We start from the raw sequence: 23,378 nt of genomic DNA on the forward strand, positions 1-23,378 counted from the left end.
GCTGGAGGCCCGGCGCTATTGCGGTGTGCCGTTCGCGCGGGTTGAGGCGCGGATCCTCCCGCAGAGCGCCCCATGGGCTTGGGAGGGGGAATCGTTACAGTCGGGGTCTTTCGAGGCCCGGGTGGCGGGCCTGCAGCGGTCCCGAGCTGCTCCCGGCGTACACACACTGAGCGGAGCTGCGAAGCGACCCCCGCTCCCCCTCAGTGGTCGGGCCCAGCTGCGGCCCTCCTCGATCCCATCGGCCCCTGCAGCGTGCGCTGTTTTGCTTCTTCCGCCCTTTTCTATGCTCTTCCCGAAGCCGCCCACGCCCTCCTTCCGCTCTCGGCCAAGATGGCGGCGGCCGGGCGGTTGCGGCGCCGCCTGCTGCTGGTAGTGCCCTGGCGCTGGGGCTGCAGCCCCCGCCGCTGGGGCACCGGCGGTCCGGCGGCGGGGCAGGTCCGCGTCGCCTTCCTCCGCTTCTTCCAGGAGCGCCACGGCCACCGCCGCCTGCCCTCGGCCCCCGTGCGGCCCCGCGGGGACCCGCGCCTCCTTTTCGTCAACGCGGGCATGAACCAGGTGCGCCCCCCACCGCGCCCCGCGGACCGGTTGCGAGGGGCGATGCGGCCCCCGGCTCTCTGCGCTGCCGGGGCCGGTGTTCGACCGGGGGCCAAGGGCTCCGGCTGGGGCCCTTCCATGCAGGTCCCCTGGGCGGGCTTCCCGGGAACTCCTCTTCCTCAGCGGTTTATCTTTAGCAGGAAAGCCCTTTTCACAGAGGTCTTCTGTGGCGTGATCGGCTCCTGTATGTCCTTGTCACCTCACACCTCTGCCATCTCCTCATGCATCTCTTCTGCTGGTAGCTCCGTATCTGTATTTCAGGAGCCCCAGTCATAAGCCTGCTGAGCTGGGTGGTATCCAGAAACTGGAGATGTCTCTCTGCCTTGATTTCTAGTTTAAGCCCATTTTCCTGGGCACAGTGCATCCCCGGAGTGAGCTCGCACAGTACAAGCGGGTGGTGAACAGCCAGAAGTGCGTGCGTGCTGGAGGGAAGCACAATGACTTGGAGGATGTGGGCCGAGATACTTACCATCACACCTTCTTTGAGATGTTGGGGAACTGGTCCTTTGGAGATTACTTTAAGGTGAGGCAATATGAGTCAACCCTCTCGAGGGGGAGATATGGCTTTTTTTTTACAGCAACATGTCTGTGCTGTAGCACCATACAGGTATCTGTACAAGGCTTTGGCAAGCCCTGAATTCCTTGTTGGAAGATCTGTGGCCTGAAGCAGAGGTAGGCAGTTGGTGTGCTGAATCACTAAATGTGCCCTGTAGAGAACTTATTTCTCTCAAAGTGCTCAAACTTTCCAAAGCTGCCACACATGCACAAACCAAAGCTCCCTGTGTAAGCACCAGTGTTGACCATTTCATATGGATGAAAAAAGGTTTCCAGTTCATTTTGTGCTTGTTATTAGAAAGTTTGAAACGGAGAGAAAGATAAAGAATGCTAGTTGTTTTGCTAGTAAGTGCATTTCTTCCTGGAAAAGAAAATAATCCATGTAGCTCTGCTGGTAAACAGGTGAGTGTAGATCATGCTGTGATTCTGAAGCTCTCCCAAGGATTTAGGAAGGTCATAGTTTTCCACAGCTATTTGAAGAACTATCTCATTGGCCTGACCGTCATCATGCTCTCTGGCATACGTCTTAAAATTGTAAAGGGACAGAAAAACTGAAATTAGGTTCTTTGGTGTTTGAATCCCATTGTAAAGAACCTTCATGTCTCCTTTCATGCCCTGGATTACTGTGCTTCCTCTGTGTTCCCTGCCTACTCAGGAGGAAGCATGTAGCATGGCCTGGGAGCTCTTGACAGAGGTCTATGAGATCCCCAGAGATCGTCTGTATGTCACCTATTTTGGCGGAGACTCTTCGCTGGGGCTGAACGCAGATGAGGAGTGCAGGGACATATGGCTTTGCCTGGGGTAAGTTGTGTTAGAGAAGAGGTTCTGAGCAGCAAGCAGTGATGCTTCAGTCTCTGAAGTCTCTCATTTGCCCTTCAGTTCATGGGAATCAGATGTAGGCACCAAAAATTGAGCTTTAAACTCATTTGTTTTCTGCTTTGTTTGGGCTGCTAAAAGTCAGCTGAACTCTGAGCACTCTGGTGCTGCACTTCATCTTTAAGCTGTTGTTCAGATGCAGTCAGCCTCAGGGGCTGCATACCTAAGGCTGTCTGACCTGGATGAAGTGAGGTGGTCACCTCTGTTCCGTGTGCAGTAATGCTACTCCCACTATCCTCCTTTTCTTTGTGTGATCCTTTACATCCTCTCCATCGTGAGCTGTGGAGATTGCATTCTCTTCTGAAAGCTAGCAATGGCCACCTCCGCATGAGGATGAAGCCACTGTGGAAAGCACTGATGTACTTTGGGAGCTTGTTCCAGGCTGTACGTGGACTTTGGGCCGAAGGCTGTTAGTTCTATGCCGTGTTGGTGTCCAGCTCTGCTGAAATAACCTCCAGGGAGAAAAGTGGCTCCATAGACCCAAGAGAGAGCAAGTTGTCCTTCAAGCAGGAGCCAGACTGAGCTTGCTAGCCCTGCTGAGCAGTGAGTAGGATCTGTCTGGCTTGGTTTAGCTTATCCCTGCTAAGGAAGTTAATTTCTTGTGAACAGAAGCAAGTGAATCCTGATGTGTTCACATACTGAGTTTAGTCGGAAAGGATCCTGTCTCCAACTTTCTCTGTAATGTAGGCTAGTCTGTATTTTGTGTGCATGCCCCAGTCCTGCCATCCCTGTTGTTTGCCTTTCCAGGGTGCCTGCCAGCCACGTGCTTCCTTTCCCATTGAAGGATAACTTCTGGGAGATGGGGGACACAGGTCCCTGTGGTCCCTGCACAGAGATCCACTATGACCACGTGGGTGGTGGCAGAAACGCTGCGGCACTGGTGAACCAGGGCAGCCCCGATGTAGTGGAGATCTGGAACCTGGTCTTCATGCAGTATAGCAGGTACTAGCCATCCAGTCCAAGCCCCAGAGCCTTTCCCTCCTCTGACATCAAAACTGCAGTCGCTTTCTCAGAAATCTCACTGCTTTCCAGGAGGTGGCAATACAGGATCAAAGGGGAAGCAGTGGAGATGTGTTCACTGTGGCCCGTGGGCCCCCTTTGCCATGTTTTTCCTGTCCTTCCTCAACCTGTGCTGCCTCTTTTCCTTCACTGCTGCATCCCAGATGTTCCTTTAGGTCTGCAGCAGCACAGAAAAACTTCTAGAAGGAGGAAAAGGACTTAGTCCCTTGTTCAGGGCAGGCCTTTTTCTGTACATTGCACTATGTCCTGACTATCTGATGGTCAGAGCTTGGCTACCTAGCAGTGCCTCCCCAGACTGCTGTTAGTCCTGTCTCTGAGATTCCTTCTTTTGGTCACCTGCCCCAGCACTATTTCCACCCCCTGTCTCTCTCCCATCCCCTATGACTCGCCCACTCCTGTTCTTTGGCCCTGGACTGACCCCTGCTTGTCTTTTGCCTTTTATTTTTTCTGGCATGCTAACAGAGAAGTGGAGGGGAATTTAATTCCCTTGCCCCAGCACCATGTGGATACAGGAATGGGCTTAGAAAGGCTGGTGACAGTTCTGCAGAACAAGCATTCCAACTATGACACAGATCTCTTCACTCCCATCCTGGATGCCATTCACAAGGTGATGATGCTCCTGCTCAGAGTTGCAGCTAAATCAAAGCCCCATGAATGCAGACTGCTTGCCTGGTACCATAATACAGCCTTCTCTATACGCATTACTGTACAGTATTTCAAGACAAGAGGTATGTCCAGCCAGGCCCACAGCAGCATTCTAGAGAAGCTGGGGAAAATTCCAGGTTGGGAATCCACTGGGATAACAGTGCTGCTGATCTGTGTTTCTCCCAGGGTCTGTTGAATACCTCAGGGCCAGGGCATTGGTTGACATCTCTTAGGCACAGAAGTCTGTAATGTTCTCAAAAGGTTTTATGAGTACATCTTACATCGTAGGTTCAGAGGCAGTTGACAAGCATGAAGTAAAGTGTGTAGCTGGCTGTCTTACATTGCAATTTTTCTACAGCCATTCACCGCTGCTAATCTGTCTTCCTGCTTTCTCTTCTAGGGCTGTGGTGGGCCCAGATACCAAGGTCTGGTTGGGGAGGCTGACATTGGGGCTGTGAATATGGCCTACCGTGTGGTGGCAGATCATGTGCGTACTTTGTGCGTGTGCATCACTGATGGCATCTACCCAGGCCTGTCTGGAGCAGAGTAAGGACTTGCAGAAACGGCACAGGGCAGATGGAGTTAAATCCAGAAAGGAAAGGGAATATGAGCAACCATATGGGAGAGGTTCTGGAGGGGGTCAAAGACACGGAGTGGGTGAGCTGTGTAGAGACAGGAAGGAGAGGACCTGGAGGCATTCAAGATCAGCAGGGTCACCCTCAGATAGATGTGATGTGTAGGATGCAGCTGGCCTATATGGATAGATCAGGCCAGAGAGGAGCTGCGTGTGGGGTGTACTGGATGTGGGAGTGGGACCGGGATGCTCACGTGGCTGTCTGGGGAATCCTGCCCTGCTTTCAGACTAGTGCTGCGTCGGATCCTGCGCAGGGCTGTCCGCTTTTGCTCTGAAGTCCTTCATGCCCCACCTGGGCTCCTGGCCTCCCTGGTACCTACTGTAGTGGACGTGCTGGTGAGTAAGAACTGCTGCCTCAGGGAGGAAGAGTATCACACAAGACATTCAACCCCATGTGCCTTTCCTGTGCACTGTCAGGAGACAATCTTGGGTGGGAAGGAGCTCTAGGAGAGTGTCTGTGGTGCTGTGTGTTGCCACAGTAAAACTCTCTCTTGTATCCTGATCGCTTGTGATTGGAGGGAGGGGGTCTAGTGTGACCTGTGACACACTCAGCACAAGTATGTGTGTAAGTGTGTGCGCTGTTGTTTCCCAAAGGTAGTGGTTTCCACACAGTCATATTTGGTTACAGCCACCTGAAATTGGTCCCTGTGATTACTAACAGCCTCCTAAAAGAAACTGCTTCCTTGTCCTTTGTAAATTGATGTGGTTGCCACAGAGATGCTGTGCAGGGGCTAGCAGGGGAGGGTCACAGGGAGACAGCCAGGAGATGGCAGCTATAATTCCACTTGTGATTCTCCCCCTGTGATGCTGTCCCTGAGGCTGTGCAGCAGTGCTCAGAATGCATTTGCACTTGCCTGAGAAACCTCTCTAATGCATGTGGCATGCTGTGAGATCCCCTGATGAATCTGCTGTCGATGTTGTTATCACTAACTGTGAGGCTGACTCCACAGGGAGATGCCTATCCAGAGCTGAGGAAGAACACGGACCAGGTGAGCAGTGTGGAATGCCCTGGAGAGAAACCCCCCTCTTGTCGTCTTTCTTAGATGCTGCTTTTGGAGGCAGGAGTGGACCCCTCTTTGGGACTTAGTTGGAGGGGTCTGCACTGCCTCTTCCATTGCTGGGTTCTCATGGGTAGGCTGAGATGTGCTGGGCACATGTGTGTATCTTGCACTGCCTGGGACTGAGAAGTACCTGTGGCAGACTTCCCCACGTGGGAGCTGTATGAGATCCTTACAGGGGCTTCTTGTCCTGGTATAAGAGCTGTTGTTCTGACAAAACTAGGGCAGCTCTTCTGTCGAATGGACGTACAACCTGTCTTAGCATGGGTACCCTTTGTCCCAAGTGGATTGGAGGTTTAAAGCTGGTCAGAGTAACTAATTTACAGGCTGCTCCGTGCTTGCTCTGCTGACAGCAACTGTGATGAGCAATTTCTCTGGCTGTTCTAGTCTTGCAATTTTAAATGGGTTGCAGGCAAGAATTTCTGACGGGGCACATTAGTCAGCATCCAGCTTCCCCCAGGTAGATGGTCAGTATTTCCTTAACAGGAAGGGTGATAGGGTGACAGAAGATACAATGAGTTTAGCACTGTCTTATAATGCATCAGAACCATATTGTGATGGATGCTTACAGAACAAAAAGGCTGCTTCAAATAGACACAGGACCTGTTAGACACACACTTGGCTGCTTTGAGCTCAACTTGGCAAGTAGCCTAGTGATAGCAGGGCTGAGCTGAGGAGCTCTCTGAGGTGTTATGGCTAACCCTTCTTCTGTTCCTTGGGGAGATCGCAGATATCATCAATGAGAATGAGGCTGCTTTTCTGTCCTCCCTTGAGCGTGGGAGGCGCATCATCGAGCGGACAGTGCAGCAGATGGAGCCCTCCATGGATTTCCCAGGTGAGTCTCCTTCTTCTGCCTGGCTGTACTTGAAGATGGTTTGATCCAGGTCCTTGCAAGCATCACAGTCAAAACTCTGGTGTATGTCTGCCTGCCTCCCTCACATGTTTTCAATGATGTTCCGGTAGTGAACATTCCAATGCCAAATTTAAAAGCAGATGTTGCTCCAGTCTCCTGATAGTGATTGTTTCCAAGTACTTTGTTCTCACAACCAATTAGGCACCAAAGAGCTAGAAACATCCCTCTCTGCTTTATCTACTGATAACAGGCTCCTTACAAGTACAGAGCTGAAAGAAGTAGCTCAGGACCCAGCCAGAGCAGCTGCTTATCCAGATGCGCTGCACTGAATTTTATCAGAGATGGGGCTGTGGTGCACAATTGAGTGTGGTACGCTCAATCCCATGTGAGCAGGACTGCATGGCTCCTCTTCACTTTCCCATTACTGGTGCAGTTGTGCATAGCACAGGTGAACCTGGTTACCAGGACATACACCAGATTGGTCCCATATGAACAACTCTGGAGATACCTTTGCTTTCAATAACCAAACAGAGTTCATGTGCTCCTTTCTGTCCTGCAGCTGAAGTAGCCTGGTCTCTCTATGGGAATTTGGGGTTCCCTCTGGATTTGATTGACTTGATGCTTGAAGAAAAGGGGATCCGTTTGGATTCAGCTGCTTTTGATGAACTTGCTCTGGAAGATGCCAAGGTAAGAGGGACACTGTGCTCGTTTGAGTGATTTGGAGCCTGCCCTCTGTCCTGTGGGCAAAGAGGCAGAATTCCTCTCACTGCTGGGGCTCTTCAAATGCACCCCAGAGCCGGGGCACCCTTTCCCTGAAGTGGAAGTGGGTCTGATCACAGTGACTGGAATACACTGCTTTCACTTTTGGGCTTGGGGCTGAAAGCATTGGCTGGTGATTCCTCCACAGATCTTAGAAGTGTGTTACGATTTTTACCGTTGCTGGAGTGGGGATTATTACAGAACAGTATCAATTGGGAGGAATCTCTTGCAGTTATCTGGTCTAGCTCCCCACTCAAAGCAGGGCCAGTTTAGACAGACAAAACAGCAAGTGGTTTATCAAGAGTTAATGTACTCCCCTCAGTCTCTTTAGTGCTGGGAGACTCACACTGGCAGACCCTGTTGAGTGATCAGATCAAGGCCTTGCTGTCCTGGAAGTTTCAGAGCTATATAGCGATCTGTGCAGGGACAGTTGGTTGTGTTAGCAGTTGCTTATGGCCTGCCTCAAGGCTAGCACAGGATGACATTGAGTGCTTGTGGATTTGAGGGAATGGGGTTGGTTTAACAGTAGCCTGCAGCAGCACAGATATAAATGAGCCTTATCCAGGAAGGTGGAAGGACTTTCTAGCCTTAAAGCTCCAGCTATTGGTTGGGTGCCCCTAAGATACCTCTCATCTTAACTGTGCCTTTGCTCTGCTGTAGCGGAAGGCTCATGGCCTGCAGGCAAGACAGCTGGAGGGTGAAAATGTGTATCTCGATGTGCACTCACTGGCTCAGCTGCATAGCAACAACGTGCCTGTTACTGACGACTCACCAAAATACGCCTACACGCTTGGGCAGCATGGGCAATATGGTAAGTGGCCAGTCCCATCCGTAGGCAGGGTCTGCCTTAGGGCACTGGAAGAGACTCCCAAGAAACTGCTCTTACTTCCTAACCTCATGCCTGCAGGAGAGCATGTGCCCTGTGGTTCAAACCAGTCCACCTTGCTGCTGCGTCTTTTCTCTGCCCTGCCTGTGATCTGAAGGTAGATGCTGATCTTGCTGCCGGTGGTGTGCCCCCAGGAAGGCCCTGGGTTGGTGGTGAGGCTGTGATCTCTGAGTTGGTGCTACTGTGCAATGCTGAACTGTGCACTGTTGATTTCTGCTGGAAATGAGTGCCCAGCCTGTCCCTGACGATCAGGAGTGTGAGTGCTAGGGAGAATGAAGAGGCTGTGGAGTATTTGAGTAGTTGTCTAAGGCCTTGCACTTGCTATTTCTCTGGCAGGCCAGTAGATGCCAGTGCAGGTTTTTTATCACTTCGGGTAATGGGTTATTGATGCTCTAGGGAAAGTATAAAGCTAAACCACAGAGAATAAGAGGTGGTGTGGCTGTCACAAACAATTAGAGATAGCTGTGTACAGCCAGCTCTCCCTTACCCAGTGTGCTGGTGGCAACCCACATTAAACAGAAAGCAAGGTAGCTCAAACTGTATGTATTACAGCAAGAACATAATGGAAAAAAAAGTCCAGCAGTGACATTGGCTGAAATCTGCAAGCTAGCACTGTTTCACCTGCTCAGTCATTGAATCATAGAATAATTCAGGTTGGAGGGGATCTCTGGAGATTTGATCTCCTGCTTCCCAGTCAGATCAGGTTGCTCAGGGCTTTGTCCAGTTAAGTTTTCTGTTTCTCCAAGGATGGAGATCCCACAGCCTCTCTGGACCCTGTTTCAGCTTGTTATCACTCTTACTGTGAAAAGTTTTTTGCTTGCGTTCAAGCATAATTTCCTGTGTGGGGACTTGACTCTATTGCCCGTCAACCTTTTGCTGCGCATCTCTGAGAGAGTCTGGCTCCAGTTTCTCTATATTCTCCCATTAACATTACTAAGATCTTCCCTTTGCTTTCTCTTCTTCAGGCTGAACAAGCCTTGTTCTCTCAGTCTCTCTTTGTATGTCATGTGCTCCAGCCTCCTGACCATCTTGGTGGCCATCTGCTGGATTCACTTCTGTATTTCAATGTCTTTCTTTGTCTGTCATGTACTGAAGAGCCAAGAACTGCCCAGTACTGCAGTATCACAAATGGCAAACAGAGGGGTGTAATCACTCTCCTTGACCTGCTGGCTACACTTTTATTCATACACTCCAGTATGCAGTCAGCATTCCTTGCTGCAAGGCCACGCTGTTGACTTGTGTTCAACTTGTTCCTGAGGACCCCTGGGTCCATTTCTGCAAAGCTGCTTTTGATCCAGTTGACATCCATGTAGCCTTTGTTGAACATCACATGGTTTTTGTCAGCCCATTTCTGTAGACTGTTGAGGTCCCTCTGAAAGGCAGCTCTACTCTCCAGTCTATCAACCTATCTCCACCAGTTTGTTGACATCCACAAACAGGAGGAGGGTGCATTCCATCCTGTCATGGATGGTCATTAATGAAGATGTTAAACAGTGTTGGCCCCAATATCAGCTCTTGAGTAGCTCTACTGGTAACTGAATATCAGTTGAACTTTGAACCACTGAGCACTTCCAAGTCTTTGAGCCCAGTTGTCCAGCCAGTTTTTCAGCCGCCTTAGGAATGATCCACCTGCCCAGTTCATATTTCCCCAATTTGGCTACAAGGATACTACAGGAGGGTGTGGTGTGTCAAAACCTTGCTAAGTCAGGGAAGGTGACATCCCTTGTTCACCAAGCCAGTCATCTCATTGTAGAAGGGAGTCAAGGTGGCCAAGCATGTGGTGTAGCACCATGCAGACATGTCTGTGCTGCATCTTTCTCAAGTGGACTTGTGTGGAGCCAGATTGGGCATCCCTGCTTTGGCGTCCTGGTTAACCACTACCCAGCAGGTCTGTCCCTGGATAAGCAAGAGATGACTGTGCTGTTTGGGACTTGATTCCAAATAATAGATCCTTTGTCCTTTCTGCTGATAATGTGCCTATCCTACCAAGGCAAAGGAAAGTGCTGGCTTTCAGTGTAGACTGGATATTGACAGGTTTGGCACATGGAAGTGGTGCCTCCCTTCTTGTTGTGATCTGATGGGATGCATATGCTGATTGCTGGTATCTTCTTACCCTCGGCAGAGTTCAGCCCATGCCAGGCCACCATCCTGATGCTGTACAGAGATCAGTCTCTCCAGGAGGAGGTTGGGGCAGGGCAACATTGTGGTGTCATCCTGGATCGGACTAACTTCTATGCAGAGCAGGGCGGGCAAGCCTCCGACCGGGGCTACCTGATGCGCTTGGGACAGCAGGTGAGGCCCTTTGATGACTAAATCCAAGGTAGCCATGGTTACTGAGGCCAGGTAAACTTTCCAAAATGATGGACTATTTTGCTGTGTTAATTTGCAAGCTGCAGTGTCCTGGCAATTCCTTTGGCTTTGCCTCAGGGTTGGTAGGGGCAAGGGAAAGCAGCGACGCCTTCTCAGAGGTGGATCTGCTGCTCTGGTTGTCTCTCTCAGCCCTTTGCAATTTTTTCTTACTGGAGAAGGCTTGAAACAGTCTTCTTGAGCCTCCTTTCAATATGTTGCCCTCCTTCCAGCCAGGGTGATAATGCAGAGAAAAGGCAATCAGTGATCAGAAAGTCTACCAGATAAGTAACTTGTATCTGGCCAGTCCTGCAGAACTGCAAGAGATGCCCAACCTGAGACCTAGTGCAAAAGTTCTTATCCTTCCCAAAGGCATCAGGGAGGACTCCCAGCTCTGCAGCATGTTTCTTCTACCCTACCAGAGGGAGAGCTTTGACCCTCCTCTAGGAAGTTACATGAGATGCAGTTTTAGCTCCCTCCCACACCCTGTCTCTTGAGAATCACATCTGGGCATTGATGCTGCCGTTTTAGCCTTGTAAAATGGAATAGTGCCTTGCTTAGAACTTCTCCCAAGCTGAAGAGGGGAGCAAGTTTCTCTTGCCAGCCCAATGAGGCAGAAGTGATTCCTCAGATACCAGGACAGGTGCGTTGGTGGTTGCTGTCCATTTTCTCATGGACAAGTATCCCTGTCCAGAAAATTCATTGGCATGGTTAGTGTTGCTGCCCCTGCACTGAAAGCTGGCAGCCTTGACAGGTTGTGCAGTGAGTGGCTGGACACTAGGAACGGCTGAAGAACTGTGGTTGCATTGACAAGAAGCTTGTCCTTGCTTTTCCCACCCCATCCCTGTCTCCTAGGGACCAGTGGGGGTTGTGTTTCCCAGTGGGGTGATGCAGGCACTAGCACTGCTCTTTGGATGCTCCCTGTGTCCTAACTCGCCCTTCTGTGTCTCTTTGTCCAGGACACGCTCTTTCCTGTAGAGTCGGTTCATCTCTGTGGTGGCTATGTGATCCATGAGGTCACTGCCGTGGAAACCCTGCGTGCTGGGGACCAAGTGCAGCTCTTTGTGGATGAGGTGATGGCTCATTTGCTCTTAAGCCTTTTCCAGCCTTGCTTTGAAAGTCTTGTGGTGTCCTGAGTAACCTGGGCACAGCAGAGCTTTGTCCCTTGTGCTGCTGAGACTGCTCTTCATTGCAATGTGAGGCGGGGGAGAGAGCTCACAAGTGTCCCTGTCTATAATCTTCTAGGAGCCTTGGATCTGTTGCAAGGTATATGGCCTGCCCTTTGCTGTTTTACAGAGCTGATGCCATGGGGAAAGAAGCTAGATGAACTTTTGTCACAGGACAGATCTGTCTACTAGCTGTGCTGCCTATTCTTCTTCCTTGTCTCCTCCCATCCCCTCACATGCGGCCTTTCCCTTACCTCTCCAACCCATCCCCTGCTCCCCACAGCTATGGAGACCTTCCAGCACTCACTGTCAACCTGTCTGTGCTTTCAGGCCCAGCGGCTGGCCTGCATGATCAACCACACTGCTACCCACTTGCTGAGTTTTGCACTGCGCCACATTCTGGGAGACAACACAGAGCAACAAGGGTCCCATGTGACAGCGGAGCGGCTGCGCTTCGACTTCAACACCAAGGTGACCCTGGACTTCTGGTGGGCCTTGGCAGAACCAGCATCCTGGGACTGGCCATCTTCTCAGGGATTTTTCTCCACTCACCTCTTTTGAGACAAGTCAAGTTTTGTCTGAGAATTGAAACTTGGTCCTCTAGAGGTGATGGACTCAGCTTTGTACTGACCTAGCTCTGAGGAGGGCCTGCTGAGGGAAAGGATGGGGGACAGAGAGGAAGGGACTTAGCAGGGCTAGTGGACGTGGAGCTGACCTGGGTAGTGTAAAGGAGATCTCTGAGACACTCACAGTTTGAATATGGCACGTGCTAGGATGTGTCTGGTATTTGTGCTGGTCATCCAGGTGGGAGGGCTTGGGAACTGAAAGTTGCCAGGGCAGGCTGAGCACTGGCCTTGCTAACCTGTCACTTAATGGCATCATCTGTCTTGAAGAATTTGGTTGATGCTCTTGGGTTAATAATCCTTATTGCTATCCCTATTGCAGGGGGGAGTGGGAGGGCCATGATGCTCACAATTCCTTTTTACAGGTAGGGAAGATGAGACACGGAGGGTAAGTAGTTTGTCCAAGATGAGTTGCCTGGGGGCCGTAGCCCCAGTTCTCCCTCCTTGGTTCTGTGCCTCTCCAGAGACTTTCCCTGAAGGCAGCCAATTTCCTTCCCCAGGGCCCTGTGACCATGGAGCACCTGCAGCAAGTGGAGCAGGTGGTCCAGGAGGTGATTAAACGAAATGAGGTTGTGCACATGGCTGAGGTCCCTCTCACACTGGCAAGAAGAGTTCAGGGACTCCGTACTGTGGATGAGGTATGACAGGAGGGCAGGGCATATCTTTCTGACCCTTCTCCCTCAGCAGAAATCAGCTGCATCCTAAGAGATGTTGAAGCAACAGGTTTCTGTAAAGGAATTGACTTCTAAAGCTCAGGAGGGGAAATAGGAGGGAGACGAGACTCTCAGGAGCACTATTGTAATATGTGGATGCTGATGATACACAGGCTTTCTGCTCATTTCTCTGGATTAAGAGCTTGTAGTGTCACCTGGTTGTTTCTTTCTCCCCGCAGTGGTTGTTTGTGGGGGGAGCAGAGGTGCTGCCCCTGTCTCTTGGGGAGGGCCCAAAATAGGGGTAGAGTGAGGGAGGGTCTTGAAGCCATGGGGTTAGTCTTTAAGTGCCTCTGAAGAACTATGTTGTTTGCTGCTGATCCCTGTCTCCTCTGTCAGGAGTATCCAGATCCAGTAAGAATAGTATCCCTGGGTGTTCCTGTGGAGAGTGTGCTGATCCACGACTCTGAGGCTGCAATGCACACCTCTGTGGAGCTCTGCTGTGGGACGTAAGTGACTTTCCCTACTTATAGTCAGAAGGCATGTTTGTGTGTGACTGCATCCTTATGATTCTCTAGTGTTGCCTCCCACCCTGATCCCAGGACCAGGCTTGCATGAAGATTTCTGTACACCCTACAAGGCCTGTATGCAAGCTGAGGAAGAAGAATGATCACTGATGGCTGAGGCAGAGACATTATTCCAAGCTTCAGTCCCTGTTCCTGTGCCACTTGGTTTCCTCACCTGAAAGATTTAGTGGTGATAGGGTAGGCTGGTTGTGAAGCTTTGGAAATTCCAGGATGAAAAAGCATGAGAGAAATGAAAACATTATTCCTTGCTTCATTGTCTGAAACCTACTGTTGTGGATGAGTGATGCACTTCACTCATAGGAGAGAAGCAGCGATATGTTTTATTGAGATAAGACAGCGATTTAACAAAGTTCAATGGTAAATAAGATAGTGATTTAACAAGATTCAATGGCAAGGTACACTTGGTTATTTACTGCATGGAGGACAGGATCAGACAAAAGTGTCAAGGAGGCCCTCTTGTTGAGTCATGAGGTTCAGAATGGACCCCCTTGCTTTCCAAACTCCTTCTCAGAGGAGTCTGGGTGCAGCTGGATCCAGTCTTAGTCCCAGATTTGGTCAATGGTTTATGTCTAAAGGATTATGTGCACAATCAATCAGAGATGTAACTTAGCAAAGTTTGCAAAGTTTCGGTGCACTATTAGTCACTTACCAAGGCTCTGTCACGGGTAAGCAATCTCTCAACCTCAAGTAGTGCCCTTGAGAGGCATCCCTGCTCAAGAGGAGATTCTGCTGTGCAGCCTGCTGCCATGCAGGAGAGCTCAACAGGCTCTGGGCTGCCTCCTATTTATGGGGTAAGATGGTTGACTCCTAGTCATATTTGCATACCAGCCATATTTGGGTGGCATGCTTAATTAGCCCCTGGCTATGTGCTGTTTATGGAGACATCAGGCTGGGGGGAGAAGGAGCACACTGTCACACCTACCTGGAGCCAGGAGGACTCCGGCAGAGTGTGAAAAGGGATGTGTGCCCCGTCACACCAAATGGAGTTACAGGGCTTTTGTTTTGGGATTGCAGGAGACTGTGGAACAGTTGATATGAGAACTTGAAACCAGTTTGACTGATTATTTTAATTAATGATCTTAGCTCTTCTCTGCTTTTAGCATTAATGAGAGTAGAAGAAGAGTGAATCAATCTTAAGAAAATGCTGGCACAAGAAAAAACAGGAACAAATTGGCCTCAAAGCAGATGTAGCTGGAAATGAGCAGGTTTCTAATCATGAGTGCTGTCTTCTTGTGGGAGTAGTGGAACAAGGAACCGCATGGGAGTGGGGATGATCAATTTTAGTGAAGCTGTCTGCGATCTTTACTTGTGGTAACAGAGGACCTGAGACACTGTAGTTTTTTCATATCCAGTGTTAGATAACCAAGAAGGAAGGTTGTCAGTCACGTCTTCTGCCCTGTGACTGAATTCCACTGGCCAGTCTGTGAGCTGGCCTGACAAGGAGGGATGGAGTTGGAGAAAAAATGACTTTCTACAAGTTTCAGCAGCAGCTGAGTAGAAGAGAGAAATCACAATCCATATCACTACTGAAGGAAAGGAATGCAAAGCAGAACTTGGCTGTTATGTGCTGTTTGACAGCAGCCTACTGGGCAGGTAGCACAGCTCCTCTGGACTAGCCTCAACTCTGCTATCTCTTGCCTGACAGGGTTCCCTCAGGATTTTAGGGATAGGAAATAATTGAAGCTATTGTGATTGGGGAGGGGGTGCTGAACTTGGGACATGTCTAAAAGGAAAGCAGGTTTGCTGATTTCTCTTCCCACAGAAGAGAAATCTTCTCCCCCCTTTCCTGTTCTCTGCCCACTTTGCAGGCATCTGCTACAAACAGGAGCTGTGGAGGATCTGGCCATTATCAGTGAGCGCCAGCTGGCTAAAGGGATTAGCCGTGTCATTGCAGTGACAGGGGGACAAGCCAAACAGGTGAGAAAAAAGGACTGAGATTTCCTCCATATCAGGGTTACGCCAGTAGGACCCAACTTCGCAGGTTCCTGCTTAGGCAGTTTGTATCCCCTCCCCCTAGCTAGAGTACTCCTTGCAACATCTTGTCCAGCTTTCTCCTTTATCCCTGGGCCCAGCTCTGCTGATGTACCTTGCTATTCACCTCCAGTCCCCCCTGCCCTGGACTCCTGGCTCCTTGCCCTGTCATTCTTCCCTTCAGACCCTCTTTTCTAAGATGAGAACTTGACACAAAATATCAGGAAGCCTCTGGGCTATAAATTGCAGTCCCCAGGTAGGTGTTTAAAGGCATGATCCTTTGTGCCTTGGTTTCACCTTCTGCTTATCGCAGTTGGATTTGCCTTTTATTCTGACAGGGCTCTGGCCTCATTCTTACAGCCCTTTTGCTTCTTTCTTTAGTCTTTTTTTCCTGCTAAACTGTGGTCCTGGTCTGGCTGTATTTGTATAAAGAGTAAGCTACCTATTATTGTGTCTGTGTGATGTCTGTCCTTGAATATCTGGAAGTGTTGGGGGCCCTGCAGCCTTGCCTGCTTCCTTTGGGGCTGCAGTCAGAGGAGAGTGACCCACTGCCCAGTGGAACTGAGGGCTTTGGCCTACCCCAGCAATCATGTTGCCCTTTGGCTGGCTGTCTCCTGTGCATCTGTGTTCCTCGCAAGGCCCCTCTTGCTGCAGAGGAATGAAAGGCTGCAGGGCACATCTGCCTGCTTTGCTGGAAGTGCTGACCTGAAAAGCCCCCAAGAATGTGCAAATCAGATAAGAGAGGTTGCAGGTACAAGGGAGTGATTTGGAGCTAGGGATGTGTATCCTGGCTAGGCAGAGCAGTCCTCTCCATTCTCAAAATCTTTTCTTTCACACACTCTGCTCTTCCGGTATAAAATCTCCCAGGACCATCATGGGCACAAAGGTCTGACAGGAAGGAAATGCTCCAAAGTATAAGGGCTATCATGGAGGAAAAATTGCATTTACTTTTTTATTAATGGTAGCAGTGGTGTTGGGGAGAACAATCTTTCTTTAGTTTCAAGAGTGCATTTGCTAATGAAATAGAGCACTGATAAGTAAATGGGGCTCCTAACTTTTTCTCACTGAATTACTGATGATTTGGTGTGAGATAGATACTGAGTAAACGTAACTGCCAGGCAACTTGGTCCATGGGGTGTGACTGTCTAGCAATGGTTACAAATCTAGAGAGGAACTTTTTATGCTGGCTTCTCTCGGGGACAGTCATTCTTAAAGCCTCTGTTTCTAGGTGTCTTCCTGTTGGATACTGAGCAGTGCTTGAATGGTTATGACCCTGCAGTCTCTCCAGTCCCTCCATCCCTGCTCATTTTTTCCATTGCTGCATTTGAAGCATTCTCTGTCTCTCACTCTCTCCAGGCCCGGGAAGTAGGCCAGTACTTGGCTATGGAAGTGGACTCTCTCTCCATAAGACTGAAGCAGGGGAGCACCTCTATCCCTGAGGTGCAAAACCTCTCCAGAGAAGTGGGCCAGTTGACCAAAGTAAGGATTATGTTCCTGTGCAGAAAGATCCCAACATGGGCTCTATAAGCCACATCCCTTCTTCCCTACTAAGTTCACATCTCGCCATGGTCGCTAGCAAGAGGAAGTTACTACCTGCCAGTGTCTCTTTGGCCGGAAAGATTTCAACCTGCATCTAGGTGCCTCTGTTACAGATGTCCTACTGCCAGAGGAACCACGGGAGGAAGCAGTGCTGGGGAGGGTAACACAGTAAAGAAAGGTTCCCAGGTTTTTCTCCAGGCTTTAGATGCCCAGCTGAAAAGAGAAAGCCACATGCAGCAGTGGCTGGCTAGACAGATCGTGTAGGGCTAAAGGAGGGTCTGGGAAGAGGTCAGGCTCCAGTCGGACCTCCCAGAGAACTAGCAGTTTATTTCTAGGTACAGTTTAGTGTCCTTACGTGGCAGATTGTCTTTCAGGTGGTGGCTAGCACTGCAATGCCCCAGTGGCAAAGAAAAGAACTACAGACCATTCTCAAAGCGCTTCAACGAACAGCCAACACAGCCATCAAGAAACTGGAGATGCAGCAGGTATTGTGGCAGCAGCACACTCACTGCAGCCTGCTAATAGCAGTGTGCGGCTTACACCAGGGAACCTGGTGTCTCTGTCACACTTCACAGCAACTCAGTCACTCTGAGCCCATTGGAAAGCAAGGGAAATCAGCTGTAATCACACACAGTGTAACGCAGGCCCTGGCTGGGTTGGGTTGATTTAACTGGCCTTAACTCAGACTGTTGTTTAAAGTACAATGAATGACTGATTGGCCTTTCATAACCTGCAAAATCCCCGTCTCTCTGCCTGTGAAGATGAAGAGCCCTGTATCAGGACTTTTGGCAGACAGGCAGATAAGCATCACTTCCCTGTTTATAGATGAGAAGATCAGGTACAATCCTGAGAAAATGGGCTTTACAAGGTAATGCAGTAAGACAGGTCTGCAGAACAGAGCCTTTCTCCCAACTCTGTGGATATTGCTTTGGCTTCCCACTACATTTCTGTGTCTTGCCAATTGCATGATTATATTTAAATGCCTTTGAGAATGCTTATTGGTGATTTAGTGTTCTCAGTAAGAACTAGCTTTTCTTTAAAGTAGACACATCTTTTCTCAGAAGCCTGCTTGAGATATGTGGCAATGTGTAGGTGCAGGAGAGAGGCCAAGGACCAAATGGGCCACTGTCTATTCCACTTTTGAAAGGGGTTTATCAGGGTTTGCTTTTGAGGAAGGAGGGTTGTACAGGTCTCCATGTGGAGATTTCAGTCTGCAGTTTTACTCTGGCCTCTGCTAACACACGTCTCCCCTCTGTCCCCCAGAGCAGCACTTCCATTCCCTCTGTACATATGTTGCCTGCATATATCCCCATCCAGCCCACCCTATGCCATGTGTAGTCCCTGAAGTGCTGTTTCCTCCTCCAGGCTGCAGAGAAGGCTCAAAGCCTGCTGGCAAAACATTGCAACCAACCTGTCATCATTGATACTGTCCCAGCTGACTCCCCTTCTGTGAGTAACTTTTTGGCCCAGCAGAACTTCAGGAGCTCCATATGGTAAAAAGGAGCTGCTGGGCACATTTTCTGCTGCACATAGGGATCTGCCTGACCCTTCCTATCCATGTCTCTCCTAGATCCTAATGAAGGTAGTGAACCATCTATGTGACAAGTCTCCTGGCACATCAGTCCTGCTGCTCAGCCCTCAGGCTTCTGGTGAGGTGCTCTGTGCATGTCAGGTGTCCAAGGTAAGCACAGCCCTGGCAGAGACGTGGGGAACCTGCCTGCAAAGGGGGACCAGGCCCACTTCTCTTTCTTGGAAAGAGAGGTCCCAGTTGAGGTTTTTCCTGGGATTCTTTCAAGTGTTGCTGGTTAATCATGTAGAGGTAGGACCTGAGATGACCATACTGGAAGCAGATATGCTTTCAGTCTCTGCTGGGCGCAGATATCCCTGGATCCTCCAGGACATGTTTGCCCAGGGGCAGGACACAGCATTAACACGTAAGTTCAGTTTTTGCAGTCCTGCCAGTCATGACTGCCTCATGCAGCAAGGACCCAGGCTGGGTGAGAAGAGAAAGCAGTTACCTTTCTTCGTCTGGGCTGCAGTGACCCACAGTCCAAATGACTTTGCTCTGTGTTTCTCCACAGAATTGCCTCCCCATGTTCTCCGCTGCTGACTGGGCCACAGCTGTCTGCACGCAGATGGAAGGCAAGGCAGGAGGTTCTTGTGTCGTTGCTAAGGGCAGTGGAAATGCCAAAGGCATGCAAGGAGCCCTGACTACTGCACTGGCGTTTGCTCAGAGTAAACTCTGAAATAAGTGTGATGCATTGGTGGCAGGACAGCTATATGCAATGAGCTGCAAGCTACATGGACATTTGATGCAGGGCACACATTGTACTCCACTGAGCTGGAAGGTTTAGCAGCTTCCCTACTGAAGGTTGCTGCACCACTGCATTGGGGCACTTGGCTTGCGGCCAGTAGGGATCAGCAGAGCACCTGCTCCTTCCTGATCCCACTGACTAAATGATGCTGCCTGTTCTTATCACATGTTGGAATTGAGCCTTGGAAAGGATCAGCTGCCAGAGCAGATCCTAATTCTTCTGAAACAGTGTGGCTCCTGCCATAAGAGCAGCACTAGGAGGCTCCATGAGGACATTGAGAGCTGGCCCAGTGCTGTCCCAAAGCTATTAAAGGGTAGAGAGTGGTCGATTCACTGATGTTTCTTGTCTGCTGCATCTTCCTTTCTGCTCTATTCTGGCAGAGGAGCTCCTTCCCTGCAGCCCCATCAGTCAGCACCCGCTCTTGTCTAAGCAGTCCCATCCTGCTGCAGAACTCAGGACCACCCCTCTCTGATAAAAATGCTATTATAATTTAGAAATGGGAAGAGAAGTCCCCCTGTCTGTGGCCTTAGCCTTTTCAGTATGTGCTTGTTAGGCTATGCAGTGGTTAGTGCTAAAGCCATCCTTGGTACTGGAGCACAGGGGGAACAAAATCATCCCAGCCTTCACCTCTTATCCTTCTTTCTCCCTTCTTCTCACTCATAACTCTTTCCTTTTCATACTGCCTCCTGACTTCTTTCACAGTGGATTTTAGGTAGGTGTTGATACATATCTGGTGAGTTTTGGGAGTGAGGACTGTTGTTGTCACTGCGTTCCAGCATGGAACTCCCCACAGCAGGACACTGGTAACCTAGAGGGGAACAGATCTCACTCCTAAACTGGTTACTTTTCATGAGCAGTAGCAGCCCCAGCAAACTCAATTGATGAAGACATTTCAGGATGATGTCTAGAGCTCCTGGCCAAATCTCCATTATTTTAGTTACTATATTGACCTAAATAAAGAGATGCTGTCTGGCCTGCACCGATCACAAATAGTAGCTGATCTGAAGGTGCAGCAGGTAGTGACATGAGCAGGTTTCACCATGGGAGCAGTAACAGTGGCTGGGTAAGGACCGATTTCATCAGTGGGTAGGTTTGCCTAGCACTGTGAAGGAGGCAGTAGCTGCATGCTTTTAGAGAGGGGGGGAAGAAGAGGGGAAGTACAGTGGTGCTGATGGTTGGGGGCAGGAAATGGGCAACAAAGAGTCAGAAGATAAGCTAGCAGTGTGCAAAGGGAAGTGGTTTGATAATAGGCAGAAGGCAACCCCTCTGTGGTGAGAGTGATGAGCCAGGAAGGTGATTTTTGAGTGGCCTTGGCAGACTGATGAGAGGCGCTTTTGGTAGCTCAGAACAGACTGGAAGTAACTGAAGGAGAGAGGGTTCAAACAAATGCCATGTAGCCAGGACAGAACTGAGCCTTACATACAGGCCTCAGGAATAATCAGCCCTTCAGCCAGTGGGACACAGCACTGCTTCCACATGTCCTCACTACGTGCAGCATGGGTTTGTAAGGCAGGCTCTGCAGGCTAAGGTGTTTGCCTATTGCTTGATCTAGCTTGATCTTCATATAGATATGGATTGATGGCATCAGTCAAGAGGATGTAGTAGGAAATGGTCCAATCTGCTAATTGGAGGCCTGCCATTCCTCTTAGCTGTCTGCATGAGGGGTAGAAGGTGAATAATTGCTGTGAACAGAGCCTCCTTTCCATTATCTCTTCACTGAGCTGCCCACTTGGGGAAAATGGGAGGTGAACATACAGTCCTGATTAGGGAAAATGAGTTTTCTTCCCTGTCTCAGTGGCGGTCTAGCCCCAAACTTCCCATGTGATCCCTAAAGCTTAATGCTGCTCCTACACCTCTTTGCTAAATGCCAGGAAGTTGGTTCTGCAGAGGGCAGGATCTTGCACTTGTATAAGTGTCTGATGGTAACAGGAGGACTTGAGAGAAGAAGGAATGGAGTGAGCCTTCAAGGGCTGGCAATGCTCTCAACTATCTGCCTGTGCTTCCCCAAAGCACCGACAGTTTCTATAATTGCAGCAAGGATGCAGGCAGTTGCCTCAGGCTGTCGGTTCAGTAAAATTTCCTTCCATCCAGGGAGGTTAAAACAGGGCTTATTGCAAAGGGGATTGTGAGTTGAGGTGCCTTGGTATTTGCCCTTGCTGCCAAGAGGCAGCACAGGCCATTTCATCACTCTCCAGTAGTTCAGGCTGCTGCTCACCACAGACTGCCCTTCAGCCTGTTTCCTTACCCTGTGGTAGAGCAGCTCCGCGCTTTCTCAGAGCTTTTCCATTCCTGCAGCCACCATCTCATTGCCTTTCCCCTTGCTAGCATTAACAAAGAGTCTCTAGTGCTGGAATACAGAGCATTTGCTGTCCTCTTCAAAAGAGCACTGGCACTGTGGGAAGAGGTGGGAGCTGCGATGTCAGTGGCCTCTTTCCATTTCTGGATGCGGAGGTGGTGCTGGTGCTTGTAACGTCTCTGCTGGGAACCTGTGCAAAGGGGAGAGAGTTGGAACCTTTGGAGGAGCACTTAAGGGATCTTGTGACAAGGCCATAGGACTGTTGGAGATGGTGCACGAATAACAAGGCAGGGCTGAGTAGGACACTTCATGCCATTGTTCAAAAGCACTGTTAGTGTCCAGCGTTAAATGGCTGCTGTGTTTCACCCCAGTCATAGCGGTACTGGATGGGGGAAGGGAAAGGGATGTTATATCCTACTGAGAAAGTGCTTTCCCAAAGTGCTTTTGTGTATATTCATATTACTGTATTAATAGTTGCTACTGAGATTATGTCTCCTTTCAGTATTGGAGAGTAGGTGTGAGGAGGAGGAGACAAATGTTGGGTTGAGCTGCTCCTGCATCATTTTCCAAAAGCAGATCCTGAGCTTGCCAGCAGCAGCCTTACAGAATGTCACACTACAACACAGAATTAACCCCCTTTGGCCTGTTTTTTAGCTTAAAAGCCACTGACCCCCTTGTAAACTTCTGCCCAGCCCCTTTAGATGAATGGGTCCATGCACTGACCTTCAGGGTAATGCCTTTACTGATGGAGAAGGTGTAAGTCAAGCTCCCAATGTTCCTCTGGATGGCCAAGGGCTGCTGCAACAGAGGCAACTGGACTGGTGGCAGAGGGCCTTGGGGCCTTTCAAAGGAGACCCGTCTCTGCTGCAGGAGCCGTTGGACTCTCAGCACTGTGGGAGGAGACTGGTGCAATGAGTGAGTAACACAGACCTGGCTTCTTGTTTTCCCTTGCCCATCGTGAACACACCAGCTCTCCTCTCCCCTCCTGTCTCCCATGAGGGAAGTGGCCATTCTGAGTGTGCTCCCCACTTTGAGGGTGACAGACTCAGCCCTACAGGGAGAAATAAGCCCCCTGTCTGCCCTCACCTCCCCTAAGCAGAAGCATTAAGGGAAGGCTGAAGGATCCTGCAGCCAATTCCAGGCAATTTGGGGAACCAAAAGATATCAGTTGTATGACAGCTGTAACTGAAGATGGGCCCACCACAACCTTCACTGTATGCACCCCAGCTAGCAAGGGTTATAGGGCTCCCGAAGCAGAGTAGGGGTGTCTGTGTGACGATCCTACCAGGGGGTCTGTGGGCACTCTTGGGTGACCTCTGCAGCCAGGCTTTCTGGAAGGCGGCCCAGTATGGCAGCAGGCTGCTGAGGACTGAGTCCCACAGCTCGTCAAACAGCCCTGGAGGTGGTAGAGGCACATCCTTGAGCAGGGAGTGCTCAATTGCTCGCACAGCCCTCTCTAGCTTCTCCGCATCCACGGCCACCTGCAGGATCAGCCAAAAGACATGCTCAGGCGGGGGAGACTCACTTTGCAACAGCCAAATGCCATGGGGGATGAGGCCAGTCCTCAGCAGCCCAGCTGTCTCCAGGCCAGTTTGGCCTCCACTGCTGCATCAGTAGCTGCTTGGATTTCTTGGAAGTGAAGGTGCAACAGCTCAGGATGCTACCCCAGACTAAGCCAACAAGCAAGGCAGTCTGATTACTCCTGTTCACTGCAGTGTCTCATTCAGTGGGAAATGGCCCTCTTCCCCCATCCTACTAACTGCTGCCATCAGAGAGCAAAGCAAGACCCTCTTTTCTGCACACCCCTCTTTTACCCCTAGCTTGATCACTGATGGTCTCTCCAGCAAGCCCCATGCCCTGTCACCCTCTCCGCCCTTGCCCAAGGCATACCTGCAGCTTGGGCTCCAGCTGGGAGAGGAGGAAGCAGTCCCGGATCACCCAAACCTTCCTCCTCAGGAAGGCCCTGTTGGGACCACTGCAATGAGCATTCTTGAACTTCTGCACC

General features: G+C 50.2%; 1 protein-coding gene across 2 annotated transcripts; it reads left to right on the forward strand.

The window, feature by feature from the left end:
* The first annotated feature begins 330 nt into the window (after positions 1-330).
* On the forward strand, positions 331-20,069 carry AARS2 (alanyl-tRNA synthetase 2, mitochondrial). Of its 2 annotated transcripts, XM_067293204.1 has the most exons (22): positions 331-555; positions 929-1,117; positions 1,805-1,950; positions 2,773-2,967; positions 3,508-3,652; positions 4,091-4,236; positions 4,552-4,660; positions 5,275-5,313; positions 6,106-6,217; positions 6,795-6,922; positions 7,655-7,805; positions 10,003-10,172; positions 11,186-11,299; positions 11,723-11,863; positions 12,516-12,653; positions 13,065-13,174; positions 15,061-15,169; positions 16,580-16,702; positions 17,137-17,247; positions 18,128-18,211; positions 18,333-18,443; positions 18,844-20,069. In XM_067293204.1, exons 1-22 carry the CDS (start codon positions 331-333, stop codon positions 19,006-19,008), a joined length of 2,961 nt encoding a protein of 986 aa, XP_067149305.1. In that variant the 3' UTR covers positions 19,009-20,069. The 2 variants fall into 2 exon arrangements, with proteins under 2 accessions (XP_067149305.1, XP_067149306.1); XM_067293205.1 differs by lacking the exons at positions 331-555; positions 1,805-1,950 and having other exon boundaries at positions 953-1,117.
* The last annotated feature ends 3,309 nt before the right edge of the window (positions 20,070-23,378 follow it).

This window comes from Apteryx mantelli, chromosome 3 (assembly GCF_036417845.1).
Source record: "Apteryx mantelli isolate bAptMan1 chromosome 3, bAptMan1.hap1, whole genome shotgun sequence".
In the NCBI taxonomy this organism is placed as follows: Eukaryota; Metazoa; Chordata; class Aves; order Apterygiformes; family Apterygidae; genus Apteryx; species Apteryx mantelli.

What these genes read in the sequence shown, in the direction of transcription:
- AARS2 (XM_067293204.1), top strand. Translation starts at nt 331, where the DNA reads ATGGCGGCGGCCGGGCGGTTGCGGCGCCGCCTGCTGCTGGTAGTGCCC. An exon ending in TTGCTCTGGAAGATGCCAAG is followed by an intron (nt 6,923 to 7,654) that starts GTAAGAGGGACA and finishes GCTCTGCTGTAG; the next exon opens with CGGAAGGCTCATGGCCTGCA. An exon ending in GTGGAGCTCTGCTGTGGGAC is followed by an intron (nt 13,175 to 15,060) that starts GTAAGTGACTTT and finishes CCCACTTTGCAG; the next exon opens with GCATCTGCTACAAACAGGAG.